This window comes from Epinephelus lanceolatus, chromosome 6 (genome assembly GCF_041903045.1).
Source record: "Epinephelus lanceolatus isolate andai-2023 chromosome 6, ASM4190304v1, whole genome shotgun sequence".
NCBI classification, from domain to species: domain Eukaryota; kingdom Metazoa; phylum Chordata; class Actinopteri; order Perciformes; family Serranidae; genus Epinephelus; species Epinephelus lanceolatus.
The window spans coordinates 15,549,822-15,568,747 of record NC_135739.1 but is presented as its reverse complement, the minus strand read 5'-3'; the positions used below and the strand labels follow the sequence as shown (position 1 = coordinate 15,568,747).

The following is an 18,926-nucleotide window of genomic DNA, read 5'->3' as shown; positions in this document are numbered from 1 at the left end:
TGTGTGTGTATGAGGCACAGCATGTTTCCTATTAGTGCAGATGATTTCCCCCGAGAGCCAGCAGAGCAGGCTCACAGAGCCGGAGTGTCGTCAGGAGGCACAGTGTGTACTGTACTAAACAATGTGCCGAAAACCAGGGAGGTAGAAAAGGAAAACAGTCTTTTACAGTTTAATAACATTGAGAAAGAGTGGATGGAATCAAGCATCATAAACCCTGTGTTACAAAAGTTATCGTGTTACGTAAACATGCTTTCTTTTAACTCTGTGGTCTGCTCGATGGGTGTCTGCATGTGTATATATACACTTTAATGGGAGTGTATACAGCATAGGCGCATGACAGAATGAGGTTTGATGGCTTTCTTACGCTAAGAGCCGCGCATGCATTTGTACTGGTGTGTGTGAGTGAGAGGAGTTTACATATAGTTATCCAGGAAACACACATGATTGCGTGTGATTGGGGTGTGAGGCACAGCAGACCGCTCGACTTCCAGCACAAACAGTGCAGCGGGGCGGTGCGGCAAAGCCGTCTGGATGTAAACGTCCAAGGGCCGCTCAAAGACGCCAGATCGGCCTGGAAGCATCTGGAAGGTGATGTGTTGTTTCAAGCCTTGAAAGCAGGAGAACGCTGTCGAAATTACCTTGCGGTTTCAGTGCCTCTTTCTCCACGGCATGCACAATTACCAGCGCGAGAAGAGAAATGGAAAGTGAAAAGGACCTGAGTAGGGGATGCTGTAACAGCGGTTACACAGGCAGGGTGACATTATTGGATGTGAGATGTGGGTCTGTTCCTTTGGGTGCTTGATGAGGAACATCTGAGCATTGTGTGTGTGTGAGAATGTGAATGGTTAGCAGCGAGAATCCCCTTTTTCCTCACATATGTAACTTAAGTGCCTATTATGCCACATAAGTAATCTCCCGTGTTCCTTCCCCACCTTAAGCTCCTACATACTTGTGACGCGATGACAATGCATTAAAATTGCAGCAATTTCCACATTTACAGATTTCATCAAATCAAGATGTTTGACCTATGAGCAGTCATAAATGCTCACACACACATACTGTAGTGCCATATCTGTTCATCACAGAGTGTGGACGGAGGGTGGGGTGAGGAGTCAAAAAGCGAGCTGTGGCAGGGGACCTGCAGTACAACCAGCCGGGCATGAAACGTCTACTCACATTTGCCTGAAGATGGAGCATTTGATTTACATGTTTAAAACTTTGAGTATACAGGCTGCTGCCAAAGTCAATATCAGTGCCGCACTTGTTTTTCCCAAACGGTTTAGCAGGACATTAAACATTTTGACAAAATTATCAAACTAACCTGCCTCTAGTGTGGCAGCCTCTGACCTCATAGCTAAATGTGTTTACTCTGGCTCAAATGGGCCATTTAGACTCCTTTTACTTTGTAAATACCAGTGTCATTTTTCTGAAGCTAATATTAAAATATGCCAGTTAAAATACATTTGGCAATTGGCGTGGCACAAGTGCATGTGCATGCGTATGTGTGTGTGTAGGGCCCCTCTCATAGAGATGGCTGTTCCACCATGGCGGCCTGTGCTCACAGAGAGATGGGTGGTAAATGTTGTCATTCACTGCTTCAGCCATATGTGGTTATATAATTGCGGAGGGGTGAGTCTACAGCCTTTACCTGCGTATTGATATTAGAGCCCCTCTGTAAATATTAGTCTGAGGTGGTTTGATACCTCAGCAGTGATTGACACAGGCTAATTGAATTAGAGTGGCAGCAGAGACAGCACAGAGCTACATTAAGAATTCCTGCTCTGAAGGGGGACGTTCACGGCTCGTAACTCTACACTGTCTGTCTTCCAGCCATTATCATGCTACAGTGATCCAGAAAATGAGTGTCAATCTCACAGCCCAAACAAAAACATATTTGAGGTAGTCGCTCATGGCAGCATGTGGTCATTCACTCATTCTGTGGTGTTCGGTTATTAATGTGTAGTCTTCAATTAACCCGTCTACACAAATGGTTAACTCACAGAAAAGATTCAGATGATTTACTGTCAAATTCCTCCAAGTAGGACAGTGATTAAGGACTGAATCTTTGTGTTTAGTGCAGTTATCTTTCCGGGACTAACGGAGCTTTTGGGGCCCCAAAATATCCCGAGTCCCGGCTGTGCTCTTCACACAGGGGCCTGCGGGGCTGGCTTAGCTTTAGCTTAGCTTTAACCAGGATGCTGCAGTCTGTCTCTCAAGCACAGCTTTAGCTTGCTAACTAGAACCAGAAGCGTTCCCACCGATCTGCGCCAAAGAAGCCCCCATCATCCATCAGAGGGGCTTAATGGTCGGAGAGATGAGAGGCGAGGCAGAGGGTGTTTGTGGAGAACGTAGGCTGATGCGGAGGACAGAGTCTGATCCCCGCTCTCTAGTGGGACAGTTAGCTGCAGGTGAAGGAAGACGAACGAGGAGCAGAGCAGCACTGCTCATGAATCTTTAGGTTTCTTTCCATGCCATCATACCTCTGTTTGAAGAGCCAAGACTCCAAAGGCAGCTTCTATTTAACACAACAGAGTGCATCAGCTTGAAGTAATGTTCCTGGACAACAGTTGCACTTGATGTCTGTGCCCACATACCTGAATAGCCATTTTGTCTGGACTGGAGTGGCTTCAGGGCAGCCCAGGTTGGAAGTGCTTTTCATCTTCTTGCCGTGGCATTTCTAAGATCCGAGTTCAGTCATGAACCTCTGTGCTGAATCAAAGCTCATTCCCAGAATGACATCAGCTTTCCCATATTACTCACAGAAACATTTACAGGGCCACTCAAGTTGAAGTCACTGAGCTGTGTTCTCAGTGAGCAAAGAGTGAGGTCTCATAAAACCACCTAGCTCATCACTTTGTTCTCCTCCCAACACAATCTCCACGCAATAAAGGTCTCATCCATCTGTTGTAGTAGACAGGACACAAGGGTGTTTTACATATCTGTCCACACTCTTTGTAACCTCTCAGCCCTCTTAATATTTATGAAATCTCGTCCATCAATCTGATAGCCTCCCCTCCATCTCTACCTTCTGGAATCAACAGGTCAGCGGTCAGATCACTCTCTCATTGCAGTGGGACAGGAGTGGGTGGGCTGGCTGGAAAAAGCAGAGTAGTGCAGGCTGGTCAGTGAAGATGAATATCGGGGGGGGAGATTAATGTGGCATCTGAAAGATTCCCCTCATACCTCGAGCCTGAGTCGCAAGCAAGCAAGCAAGAGACTAGCGAGAGCAGGGCCGGGGGCAGCTGGCAGTGATTAGCTTATGATTCACTTTAGCTGCACATAGAGGCAGCTTGTAAAAATATGAACAGTATAACTGTTTCCTGAGTTTGTGCTGACAGCAGCTCCTGGGGGAATGCTGCTCTCTGCAGGAACACATGGCCACGCACTGGGCCCGTGCCAACCCATAGATTAGCCACGCTCGCTAACAGCTAGCTTCTCCAGAGCTGGACTAACACAAGGTGCCACACAAGCTTCCTCAATTTTGTAGAGATGGACATGGAGGTCAAGTGCAGTCCATATACGGTTAAGTGCTTAAATTTGATACCCATATGAACATGTTGGTGGGTAGAAGGCACTTAAAGCTCCAGTGCAGAAGAATTTTGTTACTCAGCTGTTTCTCCCAAAGGCATCAGTCATACTGTATCACCTAAATTTGTATTGATTTGTTAATCCTGCAAAACATTAGATCTGGAAAGTCCCTTTTTTGTTTGTTGGTTTTAAAGCTATTAGCAGTGGTTTAGGAAATATTTAGATTTTTGACATACCAGCAATACCACACTATAAACAGACCCCATTAGGCTTGGGCAATGTCGACGTACTATTGTATGCCAGGATGTTTAGAAATCCCAAAGGTATGATTTTCAGTACTGTCAAAAATACGTACACTCTTTTTTATTTTAAACCGATAGGGGCGATGTATTGTAGTGCACAGCACACTCCACCAGAGGTCAGTCTATTCTTGTATAACAGGCAGCTGAGCTGAGAGAGATGGTGACCGCAAGTGGTGGGGATAACGTCACAGGACTAGTTAAAAGCTAGCCAGCAATGAGAGACAGTGGAGAAAAACAGTGGTAGAGCGAGTATATTTTCATTTCTAACTCAGTGAATTAATGGTTTATTTCAACCAAACCAGAGTCGGTGATTGTTGAAACAGTGGAAGGACGATACAGGATGGTTTGGGTTTGTTTTATTGTGTTTCTATTGAGTTAAATTGAAGTGATTTATGATGAATTAAGCAGGCAATTAAGTCAGTCTTAGTTCATCAACAGGGAGAAACCCTAATTCAGAAGGTGTAAGGTTGTATTTTTTTTAATGAGGAAAATGGATAAGAATATTTCCTTTGACATTTTGTGAGTTTATGTTGTTTATTTATTACACTGTAAAGGCTAAGAGAGCTTGTATGGGGCAAACCATGTCAGGGTAGTGTGGGTACGGCACCTTCGTAAATGTATTGGCAAGCATCAGTCATTATCCATTATCCTGGCCGGTTGGAAAATTTTAAAATTTCACCCAATCCTAGAAAATGTCGTACATGCTACAGTGACTTTTATCACCAGTAGCTCAGCTTTTGTTTTTTGTTTGTTTGTTTTTTTTCACACAAATGCTGTCATAAACAGAATACTCCAGTGAATGTCAGGAAGGTATGAAAAAATAGATATTGCCCAAGCCTGTACCTCATTACATGTAAAAGTGTTGATCGTTTTACACAAGTATTAAAATGTTTTGGCATCAAAAAGTACTTGAGATATTAAAAGTAGAAGTCTTTATGGCCTTCTCCATCATAAATTGCATAATTGGATTATTTTACTTGCAGATGTAGCTGATTAATGTGGAGCTAGTGTTACTACTTTATGTAACGTTGGAGAGTTTACTGTTTAATCATACATCATATTTTAAAAAAGTACAATGTTTGTAGTGGAGTAAAATAGAAGTGCTCAAGTCAAGTACATCAACACTGTACTTAGGTACACCACTTGAGTAAATACACCTAGTTACTGTGTTTGCACCAGTGGTCGTCAGTATAACAGATTCAGATTTAGATGATCACTGATATATAGTCATGTGTCAATTGGCCCCAGGCCTCCTCTCTCCACCAAAGTCCATAGGATCCATTGATGTGTTTATGAGACAGGCCAACAGAAAGAAGAGTAAAAACATGACCTCTCTTATAGAGAGTAATAAAAAGAGTATGCCACTGTATATTTTTTATGTACAGTTTTATGGTGATCTCTATTGATGAAGGCAGAAACACTGGGAGCCTGAGGCTTTATCCTACAGCGACATAAAATAAATTCAGCATTGGCAGGAACATTTCACCGCTTCTCACCCTTTTGTTTGACATCATTTACCATCTTCCTTTATCAGCCACTCTCTGCCAAATGCCCTTCACAAAGCCACTGCCAGCTACTGAGTGCTGGGTGGGACGTCCCTCATGCGTGGAGCAGTAGGTCATATAGTAGGCTCCAGCCAGGCCAGCAGTGAGCAGTCATCAGAGGTCTCGGCTGCCTTTAGCTGCACTCTGTCATCACATTCATATAGCGCTTAGTGCAAACCATATGCTTCCACAGTGCAGCGCCGCATAGTAACACAGCAGCAGTTTATGTGTTGGCATTCCTGATATGCAGTCATGAGAGGGTACTAAGTAGCTGCTGAATATTTGGGGAGGTGATCGGCCAGGTCTGTTTTTAAAGGCAGGTCTGTTGTCTATCAGTCTGGATTTGGACCAGATTGCCGTTGCATCAAGTTAATGTCAAGAGCACAGCATTAAGTCGTTAAATCTGTGGTCAATTTCAGTTTTTTATTAACGTTCACATTTAACATTTAAGTGTCTGAATAAATACCAGACATGGTTGTTACTGCTCTTGGGTCAAATTATCACCGTGATCTTATAAAGGCACAACAAGACGCACATAAATATCTCTCTTATAGCATAAAGACAAGCCAGGCTCTGCCTGAAGGTAAAACAAGTCCACTTCTGCAGCTCACTTATTAACACGTCATATCTCGTTTAATATGTACGACCTGTTTGCATTTTTATGTGGATTAAATAAACAACATAAAAATATAGATTAATGAGCTTTAGACGTGATGCTTTTTACCTTTGGCAAAGCAAGGCAAACTGTTTCCCTCTGTATCCAGCCTTTGTGCGAGGCTAACTGTCTCCAGGCTCTAGCTCCACACTGATCATAAAGACTAGAGGTTTAAATCACCAGTTTCATCACGAGACGATTATGTATCGATTCTTTAGACGATACAGTTGTTGCTGATATCACAAAGTCTGCCACAGTTCAATTTCACTTTCAATCAATTTAGTTTAGGGGCTCATGATCTGGGGCTACCCCCAACTAGGAATATTCCTAGTCGACCAATAGTCGTCATTTAGGGCCATTAGTAGTCTAGTCGCCCACATGTTTACAATATTAATTTACTTATTGAATTATATGTTTAGAGTAGGGCAACACAATGGTTTGAGTTGAAGGTGTGAGAAAGAATAGTATCAGTAACATTGTTAACACTGCTACATTACAGAGAAATACAAAACTGTATTAATGAACCTTCATTAATATAGGCCTATATTTTATCTACAAGTGCACGTCACACACTGAGCGAGCCGCCTGTTAATGGCGCTGTCGGCTAATGGGCATGTAGCTACTTCCATGTTTCAGATGATACGTCATGTTTGTACATATCACCTTGGGTTTGTCCTTCACCTTCTCAAAATGATCCCACACTTTGGATTTCCTGCCCGACATGTTATTAACTAGCCTGTGGAATAACTGCAGGTACCAGACCTGGAAATTAGGGGCCGTACACATGTCCTGACTTTAACTTTTTTTTTGTTTTGTTTTGTTTTCCTTTTCGTTTCTTTTTTTCCTGTGACTAAGTGACCAATGAAATCTTACGGACTAAAGACCTTTCTGGTCGACTGTTTGGTCAACTATTAGGGGGCAGCCCTACTGCAATCAATACGAGACGACGTTATATGATCATTTATTTCAGGAGAAGCTGCCACCTCTTTCTTTATCGCTTTTGGCCATAAACAATAAAAACGCCACATAAATAATTGTAACTTGTAGTAAGCAGCACTTGGGATAAGTTAAACTTCAGGGCTTTCTACCAGAGAGCCCTTTTTGGAAGAAATCTTTCATTTTAACCCAAACTATGATTTTTTTCTTCTAAAACATCAGAGTTATCTGGCTCAAAGCCCCTGAAGGCAAATATCTCCCAAATCTCACTGCCAAGTTTGTTGCTCAGTGTTAGCGTAAGCACTTTTACATTGCATAAATTAGCCTCGCGGTTAGTGGATGTTTCATCTAATCAGTGCGTAGCAAATTATATTTATCATTTATACTTTTTCTCACTCATTGCTGGTGTAATTCACTGCATGTTACAACAGAACATCACGGTTAAATTTCATCCTGCATGCACATTGTTTCAGCTGAACATTGTCGAAATAAAGCAGCTGATGTTGAAGTTAGCGGAGTGAAATGCCCAGCAGGCAGGTATATCTTGTTTTAGCTTGTAATGGCATTGTTTACATGTGGCATGTTCCATGTCTGTTGACCCCTTTGTACTTTGAAATCCAAAATATGTCCACACTTCTGATTTATTGCCCAGTAAATAACATCCTTGTCTTTTTCTTGGCAGCTTGCCATCATCCGCCCAGCAATGTTTGAAAGTGACACAGAATTTCAAAATAAAGGTGTATCCTAAAGATGATAATATAGACCAGTGTTTTCACGTTGGACAGATGTATTGGGTTGGGTCATTGAATCAGTACAACGATCAAGATCAATGGATTGGTACAATCCATTTTTTCTGCCAAAAAAAAAATGCATATATTAATATAAATAATAATAAATAATTCTTATTAATATAGCACGTTTAATACAGTGTAAGCTGTATGGGCTTCACAATGAAATAAGTCATGAATTCATATTTAAGCACATATAAAAAATATTCACCCCCTGCCCACCCACCAACATAAACATACTCACACACACATACCCAGAGAGAGTAACAGCGAGTATTCAAGTATTTCTGAAAATGTCAAACTACTCCATTAGAGCATAGTTACTCAAAGTACAGCCTGCGGGCCAATGGTGACCCATTTTGTGCAGCCGCCAGAATGTTACATGAAATGCATGCATTATATTCTACTCATCTGGGGTCCATTTAAGTTCCTTAACTTTCAGTATCTTACAATTAGTGTACTCCTCGGCTACAGTGTCAAACTGCACCCCACTAATAAGCGTCTGTCAGAGTGGGAATGGCAACTGGTAGAAAGCTACTGGTTATATATTTGTGAAGATTCTCAGTCATCCAGGTCATGGTAATCCTAAGTGCTATTTTAAGTATAAAATTAATGTACACCAAAAATTACAATGAGGTGCTGATCACTGGAAGTAGACTTGATTGTAGGAAACAAGTGTCGGACACTGGTTCCATAGGCATTTCTTTTATTTTGATGACGTTTCAGCCTTTGAGCCTTCTTCCTTCCTTCTATTCGTTTATTTTGAAGAAGGCCCAGAGGCTGAAACATAGTGTCATCTTGTAAGTTTCACAGGAACTTTGGTCTGTAATCAATGCTAGTCCTGTTAAGTTAGTGATTTCAATGGACAAATCACAACTGCATTTTTCCTGTTTTCCTGGCCCATGTGCTGGCTCCCTAACTTGGTGCTTGGTCATAAAAACTTTGAGAACCCTGCTTTATAGTGTTTCAGACTTGTGCCATTTTGTAAGTGTTAACAGAAATGTTACTCAGTGCAATCTCGTAACTTGTGCAGTTGTGACTTTAATATAAAAGGTGCTTATTTAGACCTGAGATAGACATGTAAAATTGCCATCACATGCATGTAATGTGGCATGTCTGCAAGAGCTTTTACATTTGCAAATTTTTTTACAACTTTAATTTTGTGGTGGAATTTCTGTTAATATGCATGATGTCATTATACTAATTTTTAGATATCCCTTGATGTGCAAAGTTAGCAGCAAAGACAGCAACCATCATTACAACGACATACTTTAGTGTCAGATGATATTGTGTTACACAGAATTTGGAGTCAGATGCTGCAGAGTGTTCTGAGGGTGAACCAGTTTATCATCTTCGTAATATTTTGCTTTCACCTCTTTGATTGTGGTTTTCCCAGCACACAGTGAGACTCTTGGATGTTGAGCCTAAAGAAAACTTAGTAATACGCTTCACTGAAATTGTGAATTTGAGAGTGCAGCATCAAATAACAATATATCCAATGGCGCAGACAAACCTTTAATCAAATGATCAGTATTCCCAAAAATAAGCCAGTTTTATTCTCTCGACTTTCAGAGTCCACAAAGTCACAAACCTGTCATTGTAATATTTCTATTTCTCAAATGTCATGAATATAAACACTATTGTGCTTTCTTCTCTCTGGGCCACAAAGCCTGGGGTTACTGCTGTGGTGGGCAGTGTGTGTGTGTTTGTGTGTGTGGATGGGGTTGGGGGGGGGGGGGGGGGCTTGGTTTCACTTGAATGCACACTCTGCTGTTTGTTGACTTAAGATCATAATATGTGGTAGGAGGACGATTACGTGTGGGGAGCCCAAGTTTCCACACGCCTGGAATGTTTCTTCTTCTGTGTGTTTAGGATCACTAACTGCTCCGCTGGGTTTGTCGGATCATGTGGTTCGCGGGCCGACGTGTAGCTCCTGCTTAGATTGGGGTGTCACAATGCATGAAGCATTTTATTGAGAAATTATTTAGGCCGTCTAGAAAGGAGTGAGTAACAGCTCGAGAGGTTTAAATGTATATTTCACCCACTCTGTCTGTGTCTCCTCCAGTGTGTCGGGTCCCCTCCTGTCTCCGGGGATGAAGGGAACAGGAACGCCTCCTCCTCCTCCTCCTCCTCCTCCTCCTCCTCCTCCTCTGGAGAAACAGCATGTCCACCCTCACCACAAGCCCTACTCTCACTATCACCATCATCAGTCTGCCAACGACGGTAAGACTGACCTAAAGACATCTGGCTGAATGTAACTTGTTTCAGGAAATCTGTTTTGGCTTGAATTTAAAAACGTTCATTGGCGTTTCAATTTAATATCCTGAAATTTTCCTGTTGCAGGTGATTCAGTAACATGTAACCTACTTTTTTTTTTTTTTTTATAACTTCCTACGAGGGAATTTACAGTGTCAGATCACTTGAATATACATAAGAACACCCCTGTGTCCTTTTTCAAACACTTGCCGTACCAGCAGACCCACATGAAAGGCCCGTGGCTCTGTCAGAGCATTTTTAGGACGGAGAGAGATTAGAGTCGTAGAGACAGAGTAGGGAAAACCACATGCCGGAAGCCTTTTCCCTGAGCTGAATTAGCCAACAAAATGCTGGCTCATGTATTCAGCTGTCTCTCAGCGCCCTAGCATGGCAGGCTCAGCTGTCACTCCAGAGCCTTTTTCCTAATGCCTTAAACACTGTTTTCCCTGTAAAGATCTACACATGGATGTCTCTCTAACCGCGCTGTGGTCAGGGAGTTGCGTAAAAGCGCTCCAGGCAAGGCTGCTTTCCCATTATCGTGACTCCTGCGGTCCATTCTGAGTACAAACTTGAGACGATGGGGACAAATGTTACATACTATTGAGGCTGGCGCAGTTAGCACGAGCACAAATATAGCATTGTCATAATTTGAGGTCCACATTAAGTTTTATCCGGCTGGAGGGGAAGCTTACTGACCTTGGAAACAATCGCCCATAGACACTGGTGGCAGTCGATCAAGTCTGGCTTCTATTTTTCTCCTCCTCGCTCCTCAACATCCTTTCTCATTTCCTAGAATACCAAGGCAGCTTTCAGAGCTGCTTCCATTTCGGAGACTCCTACAGGATGGAGCAGACGGTCGGTGGTGTCCACGTCCCAGGAGATTCTCACGCCTACACTTCCCATCAACACAATGGCTTCCACATGTCAACTAGCAACAATGGCACTGCAGGTGAGGACATTTTACCCTGACTAGGGATGCACCAGTCGTGAAATTCCGGGCCAATACAATGTTTAAAATAATTTGGTTAGGCGATACCCATGTTGTATTATTGTTGTTGTTTTTATGTGATTCCCCTTTTGTGCCAGGGAAACAAAGAAATCTTCATTAAAACAAAATAACGGAATTGTTTTTAAGTCATTCAACCCTTCAAATTCAATCCTTTCTCTAGAGCACAAACTTCTTGTGTTTATTTGAATGAATATCCTTACACATGAAAAACATTTTTTTTTTTTTAAACTGCTTCAAAACCTTTTTTTACTGTAGATATTAAATCATGATTATCCCTTCCTAAGTCCCACCCCTTTCCACTTTGTGCTCCAATAACAGTTGAACAAGCTTGAAACACGGCAGAACCTTGGTCAGCTTTCCCTTTTCTTCTTATGCTAAATGCTTGGCTTGTCTATGTGACAAAGAACCAGATGTGGTTGGGGGACTGTCACAATCTCACAGACATTTTAAATTGTATATAGTCACATCTTAAGTAAGCTAATGTTAGCTCACTGTGTTTGCTACCTAACGTATAGCTACGAAGAAAAGGAGTTAATGTAATGACAGATCAACAACGTCAGCCAAGGTTTGCTTCCTCCGTAATTCTGCGGTAATGTTAGAGTGATCTGGAAAAAAAGACAGCGGTTGGATGATATGAATTATTGTTAGCCAGAAAACTTTTAGGCTAATGTCCTTATGTTTATATTATCTTCCTAAGGTCAGCAGTGTGGTCTATATTGAGTAATAAATACACAGAGTAACTGATCCCCAGAAAGGGAAAAGGGGACATGTACCCAGCCATGCAGGAGCAATTTTGACAGATAGTCCTTTGCCTCAACTTCTCCCTTTTTTATTGAGACAAGAAGCCTCAATTTGCGTTGTCGTGCCTTGTTCATAAAAGTTAACATTGTGAATATATCCTTCCATCTCATGCTGTAGTCCCTGCGTTTGCCTTCTAGAAGCTATATTGCCTGCCGCCCAAAAACTAATCTAATCTAATAAATACTGCTACACCTGGCGACACCTTATTTATTTTTTGTCAAGCTTGTCCATCTTAGCAACAGTAACTAAGGGGGGTGGGACTTAGGATTGGTCAGTTATCTTTCTAAAATCTATTTTATATTGTTGTGAAAACATCAACAAAGTTCTCCTTCAAACGACTGATTTATTCAAGTTTCTTGCCAAAAATTACATTTATGAGATAACATATCATGATAATGGTATAATTTATCTTCAACAAGTACTCATTTTTACTTAGTAGAACTCGAATGTATCATGATGTAACTCACTGCAACCTCCATTAGCTGTTAGCTCTGGCCACCGGCTGCTAACAGCTAACATTAACTAGCTTTCTTTCTACCAATTTCGACATGGATTTGTTGTTTACAATGCAGCATTATCAGGAAAACAGTTGGGTGCATCACCATTGAGATACTGTGTCCTTTGAACCCTGGAGTTGTACCTGGGACAATAAGACGCCATTAGTCTTGAGCCCTGCTTTTTAGCCTGCCTAAAATTAATGTAATACAACAGAAAAACAGCGGCCACTGCCATCAGTGAATGTCATCTTAGGCAGATGGCAATCAACACGGTGACTCTATCAGCCAATTGGTGCATCCCTAACCCAAACCGTACCATAATAAATCACCTGAATGGTTTCATCCAAATGTTTAACAAACTGCTCCACATTGTTTCTGTTTCAGGTTTCAACCTGACCCAGGAGCTTCAGGGCGGTGCAGGGTGCCAGTTCTCCTCCAGCCCTGAGGAGAGCATCTTCTTCCAGGTGGGCAACTTTGACCGCAGCATGAGCCACATGTCCTCTGTCTACACGGAGACATAGAGCAACACTGGAGCAGGGCACGCTTCACCACACCCATCTTCTCATACTTGGATCCTCTTTTCTCTTCTTCCTGATACTACAGTATCTGAACGGCTGAAATGCAAACATCAAAGTATGTAAGAACAGCGGTTCTTAACCTTTAAGGCTTTTGACCCTTTAAAACAGATGTCTGGTCATCAGTTGCTTATGGTTTCCAGTTGTGACCAGTTTAACCAAACAGTAATTGCTGTATCTTATGTAAAGTTATCCAGTAATTCATGAACAAAAGACAAAGATCCGGTGCTTGCTCTTGAAAATTTTTACTCATTTGAAAAGCAGGAATGACAAGTCAAAAAAGTACAGTAAATGACAAAGCAAAAATATTTTTTAAAAAAGATGTGCGTTTTGGCCGTTCAAAGATCCACAAGCTTTATTTCTTAGACTCAGAATTACAGTTATTGGTCGTAAACTCATCATGTACACGTTACATTTGTTCAGTGTAAAGGGATAGTTTGGATTTTTTTTAAGTGGGGGGGAGCAGCACTGTACTGCTTTGCACGAGGCCAGCAGCTAAACACATTTTATCCACCTAAAAATATCACTGCCAGTTTAGGTGTATGCTAGATTTAAAATATTTTCTTTAATTCACCTTTGCAGCCAGACAGCCCTTTCTGGCGGGGAACTGAACATGTTATTTTTGCTGTCTTTACAGCTACCAGACTCCTTTGACAAAAACAGTGATTTTACCTGACAAAGCACAGGAGCTGCTGGTCTGCCACTGCCTCGATCGCTTAGTTTGTTTGTGTTGTTGTATGACTTTGGCATTTTAATGGCTAGTTCAGCCTCACAGAAGTCTCACACTAACAAACAAACTAACACATTGAGGCAAAGGTAGATGAGCAACTCTGGTGTTTTGCTAGGTAAAAAAAGTCTGGTAGCTTTAAAGAAGGCAAAGATAAAAGTTTTGGTTCCCCCTAAGAGAGGGCTGTCTGTAAAGACCCATGGCTGTTGTGTCAGTTCTGCACCAGGGGCACCTGCTCTACCAGGTGAGCTAGTGGGCAGCCCCAGTCCACAATGACAATCTTCTACATGTGGCATAACCCTGGAAAAAATGCTGCTGCCCCGCCTCCCTCCACAGCAGTGCGTCACTTGGCTTCCTTGGCAATACCTTTGCCTGCTTTTCCAAACAAGAAAATACAACCCCACTTCTAAAAGATCCAAACTATCCCTTTAACATATACATTTCAAACCCAACAGTCCTGAATGGAAATGTCTGCTCCCTCCCTCCTCGACATGTGTTTTCTCTCTAATCCACATCTTTCAGTCTGTTTTAGACTGAAGTGTAGAAAAGAATATATCAATTTGCCGTGTTGTTTTAGCAGTGGGGAATATAATGTTTGCATTTCCATATTATGTTAAGTGTTTTTTCTTTTTGGATTTATCTCGGAAGGAGGGTTTGGACTTATTAATTCTGCAATAATGCAGAAAAACAAACCTACGTTATTATTATATGTAAAAAATGTACAGTTTGTTTACAGCAATCATTTGAATGTTTGTCATTTCTCAATTTAAAAAATAAATAATTGAATGATCATGTCTCTTTTTTTGCAATGTGTCTGAACTTAATATATGGTACTTAAAAAAATGCAGAGAGAACTTAAATTGTTCACATTACTTATACAGGCCTGTAAAATTAAGTGTTTCAGTCTGACACTGATTATGAGCACTATAAGAAAAACATTCATACTATGGGCATGTTGTTCCCTCTAGTGGACACTAGTGAGTACTGCACACAGCAGAAAAAAAGCCTCAAAGCCTCAGTGTGATTGTGTGTAGCGCCTCACCGCCTCACCGCTGCAGCTATTTCTGCTTCTTCTTCCTGAGGTAGCTCTGATAGTAGAAGTTACCGAAGAGGACAAAGAGGGTGATGCAGTAGGTAAATACCAACAGGTTCATGGAGTCAGGGAAGTCGCAGTCTGCGAAAAGGTTGTAGCCTGAGTGCAGGAGGAAGAGGATAAGCTGCACCTGGAGAGGCAGAAAGAAACGCTCAGATTAGCGTACTTCACAAATTTATGTTATACACCGACCAGCCACAAGATTTAAATAGGTGAGGTGAATTGAATAACATTGACCATCTTGGTGCAATGCAATGTTCTGCTGGGAAACGGGTTCCGGCATTCATGTGAATTCCACTTGACATGCGCCACCCCCTCATGACAACAGTACACCCCTGATGGCAGTGCCAAAACTGCTCAGGAATGGCCCCGAGACTCTTGACGAAGAACTCAAGGCATCGACCTGCCCTCCAAAATTCGCCAGATCCTAATCCGAGCAAGCACTGGTGGGACATGGTAGTACCTTACCTGGCAACCCACAGGACAGAAAGGATCTGCTACCAACTCCCTGGTGCCAGACACTATATATTTGCAGTGTGGCATGAAGCACCGACTTGCTGGAGTTGCCGTGGCCATGAGGGAGGGACACTTGGTCTGCAACAGTGTTTCAGTGAGTGTTGCATGTCACATGAATGCCAGGACCTTCCAGCAGAAGATTTTTCTTACACAGAGCAGGAGGCCACTCACCAGCTGCAGAGAGGTGAGGTATCTCTTCCACCACAGGTACTTCTGCATGTGAGGGCCCAGCGCAGCCAGGCCGTAGTAAGAATACATAACAGCGTGAATAAAGGAGTTGATCAGGCCGATGAAGAACGCTGCATGATTCAAACAGACATGCAGAAACACTTGTGAATTGATGTAAGCCAGTAAAAATGTTTCAAACCTTTGATAAAAGGAGAGAGGATAAAGGAGAATACAAGTACTGACAGTGGGTGAATTAAGTTTGAACAGGTACAAGTTTCAGCTTGTGAGGCAGCAGACAAAGTGGAATGATGCAATAAGATGCCTTGAGGATACCAAAACTGTAAGTATCACAGTTTAGTTTCAGAGCCTTTCAGTAACATAAAATGAAATTTAAATTAAGCTATTTTTGCATTAATTGACCACAAAGACAATGGACAGTAAGAATTAATGAGCTTAAGGAGTGGCAAAGAAATAACTTTGTTCTCTGAATGAAATGTTTTCTGATCATTTGTTGAATCAGTCTCTTTTTAGTGTGCTTTTGGATTATTTGTCAATGTAAACATCACCACACAAACACACCTCTCACCCACTGCGTGTTAAGGTCCAGGGAACAAAACTAAATGTCAGATATCTTAGGAATGAAAATAAGCACAAATTCTAACAACAATGTGTTCCTCGATCTCCCTGAACCCGTCTGTGGCACTTAGTCCAAAGACTATTTAATGGAATGGAATGGTCCGTTTTATTTTCTGGAATAAAAATAAAATGGACTTTGGCTTCACAGACGATACTTGTTCCTGGAACAATTTAATGTTGGGTTTGGTCTGTTCATGGGATTTGTTGAAAATGCACCTTCATAATCTCCAGACATATCCCAGTAAGGCTTTATATTAAGGTCCTTGTTATAAGGTAGTTAAAAGGAAATAAGTTCCTTATAAAATGCTCATTAACATCATGTGTTACTAGGAAAATATTAGTGTTAATAATGGCATCATAAACATGTTTACTGTTTGATTATAAGCACTTATAAGGGGCTTGTTAATTTATACACATAGCTCAGTTAACTGTTGATAAGTGTATAATAAAGGATTTGTTAACCTGAACCATGTAGCTGCAAAAAGCAGAGTTGCTTGCTAATAAATGCGCAATAAAGTTATGCATTACTGTCAATAAACAAAATAATATAAAGCTGAGTAAAGGTTTAACAATGACACAATGGGTAAGGTAGTAAGACTTGAAAAATGAGTTTGTAATGCTGTTATAAACAATGATAAGAGACCTAACAGGGCTTTTATAAAGGATGCATGATAGTATGCGCCGATGTTGGATTTAAAATGAACCATTAGAATCTGTCAACATGTTTTTTCTTATTTTGCACAATGAATGAATATTACGTACATCAGAAAGCATTGTATTTCATATCGCCATCTGCTGGTGGGCTGTCATGTCAAGAACGTGCATGTATATTATGAGATTAATTCCACGACAGAAGAGACTTGATAACCACTAAAATTAGGTGGGGAAAAAAGTAGATATATCGATAGCGGTATCGGTTATCAGCCAAATGAGTATATCGGTAAATCCAATACCATGCATCCTGAGCTTCTATTAATGATCTTAAGCAGTATAAATTATAAAGTTTATACATTATCAACAAGTTTGACGTGTTAATGTCTGGTAAAAACACTAATATAGTCTTATTAACACATACTTTTGTTAATAAACACCTCATAAGGGCCTTACTACCTGCTAATTTTACAATATGCACGAAGTTTATCATGGGATATTTGCTCAGTGACGCCAAAATTAAACTGTCTACCCCAGCTTTAATGTAAAGTGTTTCTTTAAAGCAACAATCTCCATCCACAACGTGTACACGCCGTTTTTTATATATCATCATACCACTTATAGCAAATGACTAAAAAGGTTGACTTACACTGTCCGCCGGGCACATACTTGATTCCTGCCCACCAGTTGAACATCAGGGGGCCGTGGTGGAAAATGTGGAGGACCGTCAGCTGGCTGTCCTTCTTCCTCAGGATGAAGAAGATCTGCTCATACAGAGGAGGCTGTTAGTTTTAACTCTGCATTCTGAATTTTACCAATACAGGAAATGTTTAAATAAATACGTACGGTGTCACTGAGCTCTATGACCTTAGAGAAGAAGAACCACCAGCAGGCTCTGGCCATCTGGAGGATTAAAACAATGGAGAAATGTGGGTTTTACTCTGTAGGATTATTATAATGTGAATTATATTCAACTTGTAGCTTGTGAAACTTCTGCACAGGACACTTGCTTACCCTCAGTGCCAACGGGCTGTTGCTGTAATCTACAGGCTGACAGAGGAGGCTGTAGCTCGAGAGCCAGGATGTGACCAGGAACTGGAAATATTCACACAGTTACTTCATGAAACACCAGCAACATAACCGTTTCTATCAAAAAACAGAAGTTCCTAAGAGGAAGCAGCAGATGAAAGCTGCAAACGTGAGTGTTTCCATCATCACTGTGCTCATGGTTAATTTTTTACTTGTTGAAACAGAGCAAATCACAGCACAGCCTCACCTCACAGAACATGTAGCCAGACAGGCCGACCATGGCAAAGTTGTAAACAATGAGAACCACTTTGAGGTCAACGGGTTCTCTGTGTTTCATCAGACGAGGGCCGGCCCAGACCACACAGAGGTACACCAGGAAGATGAGTGCCACCGGGACAGGGGAGTAGACCAGCAGCCATGGGTCCGTCCTCTTGTCTGGAACATAGAGTTCTGTGTCAGGGACTATTTACAAATGAATAAATACATTACAGGACACATCTCTGGCTGGAATTACACGTTTAAATAGCTGCCTTGACTTGCCCAAACTCTCTACATGGAATTTTGTTTTAGTCTGCACAGGAAATGCCAGGTTTTTACAGTTTGTCTTGTTCCAGTTCAGCTCAGATGACCTGTTGTGTGTGCAGCTTTGTTCATGCAAACCAAATCCTCATTCAAATGCAGATATAAACTTGAACTTTGTAAACTTGACAATCAAAGTGTCCTCTGTATGTTAGTGTCGCTGTTCCTCCCACTCCTCTGCCCCCCCCCACTGTTACAGTATAATCACCTACACATGTAGCATGGTGGCTAATCATGTGACAGTCATGCGAAGACAATCTAGAGAGCACATCTGCAGCTACTAACTCCCACACACACACACTGTGGATTGTTGAGACTTAACTCTACATGCAGGAAAAATATTCATCCTCATACCTCCATTGTCCACTATCCTCTGGTGCACAGACAGGACACTTTGCCATGCAGAAGCCATCTTGAAACCTGGAAACAAAATGAACTTCAGTGATCACGAAAGAGCGCTGAGAAGATTTGAATCATTTCCTGTTTCTCTTCACTATCTTTTTTTCTTTTTTTTCTTTTTTGACCGGATCATTTGGTCGATACACGATCACCACAGCAGAGGGCGCTGTTTCCCACCATAATGTGACTATCATTATTATTTTAAATTTCATTTGCTGCTTTTTAATTACACACACA

At 41.5% G+C, this 18,926-nt stretch overlaps 2 protein-coding genes across 2 annotated transcripts in view; one reads left to right on the top strand and one right to left on the bottom strand.

The window, feature by feature from the left end:
- Positions 1–14,408, top strand: part of glis1b (GLIS family zinc finger 1b) — a 95,377-nt gene extending 80,969 nt beyond the window's left edge. The window contains exons 10-12 of the mRNA XM_033621461.2: positions 9,819–9,976; positions 10,803–10,958; positions 12,701–14,408. Coding sequence (XP_033477352.2) covers positions 9,819–9,976; positions 10,803–10,958; positions 12,701–12,837 — 451 coding nt within the window. The 3' untranslated portion in view covers positions 12,838–14,408. The remainder of the gene's footprint in view (positions 1–9,818; positions 9,977–10,802; positions 10,959–12,700) is intronic.
- Positions 13,121–18,801, bottom strand: LOC117253781 (very long chain fatty acid elongase 4-like). The gene is made up of 7 exons (XM_033621467.2): positions 18,645–18,801; positions 17,959–18,146; positions 17,697–17,777; positions 17,529–17,585; positions 17,332–17,446; positions 15,399–15,526; positions 13,121–14,841 (listed from the first exon to the last, which is right to left on the bottom strand). Exons 1-7 carry the CDS (start codon positions 18,700–18,702, stop codon positions 14,677–14,679), a joined length of 792 nt encoding a protein of 263 aa, XP_033477358.2. The 5' UTR covers positions 18,703–18,801; the 3' UTR covers positions 13,121–14,676.
- Positions 18,802–18,926: the final 125 nt, after the last annotated feature.

Coding starts and splice junctions, on each gene's coding strand:
- LOC117253781 (XM_033621467.2), bottom strand. CDS start 18,702: ATGGCTTCTGCATGGCAAAGTGTCCTGTCTGTGCACCAGAGGATAGTG. Junction 17,447..17,528: donor TCATAGAGCTCAGTGACACC/GTACGTATTTAT, acceptor CTGTATGAGCAG/ATCTTCTTCATCCTGAGGAA. Junction 14,842..15,398: donor ACCTCACCTCTCTGCAGCTG/GTGAGTGGCCTC, acceptor CTGCCTCTCCAG/GTGCAGCTTATCCTCTTCCT.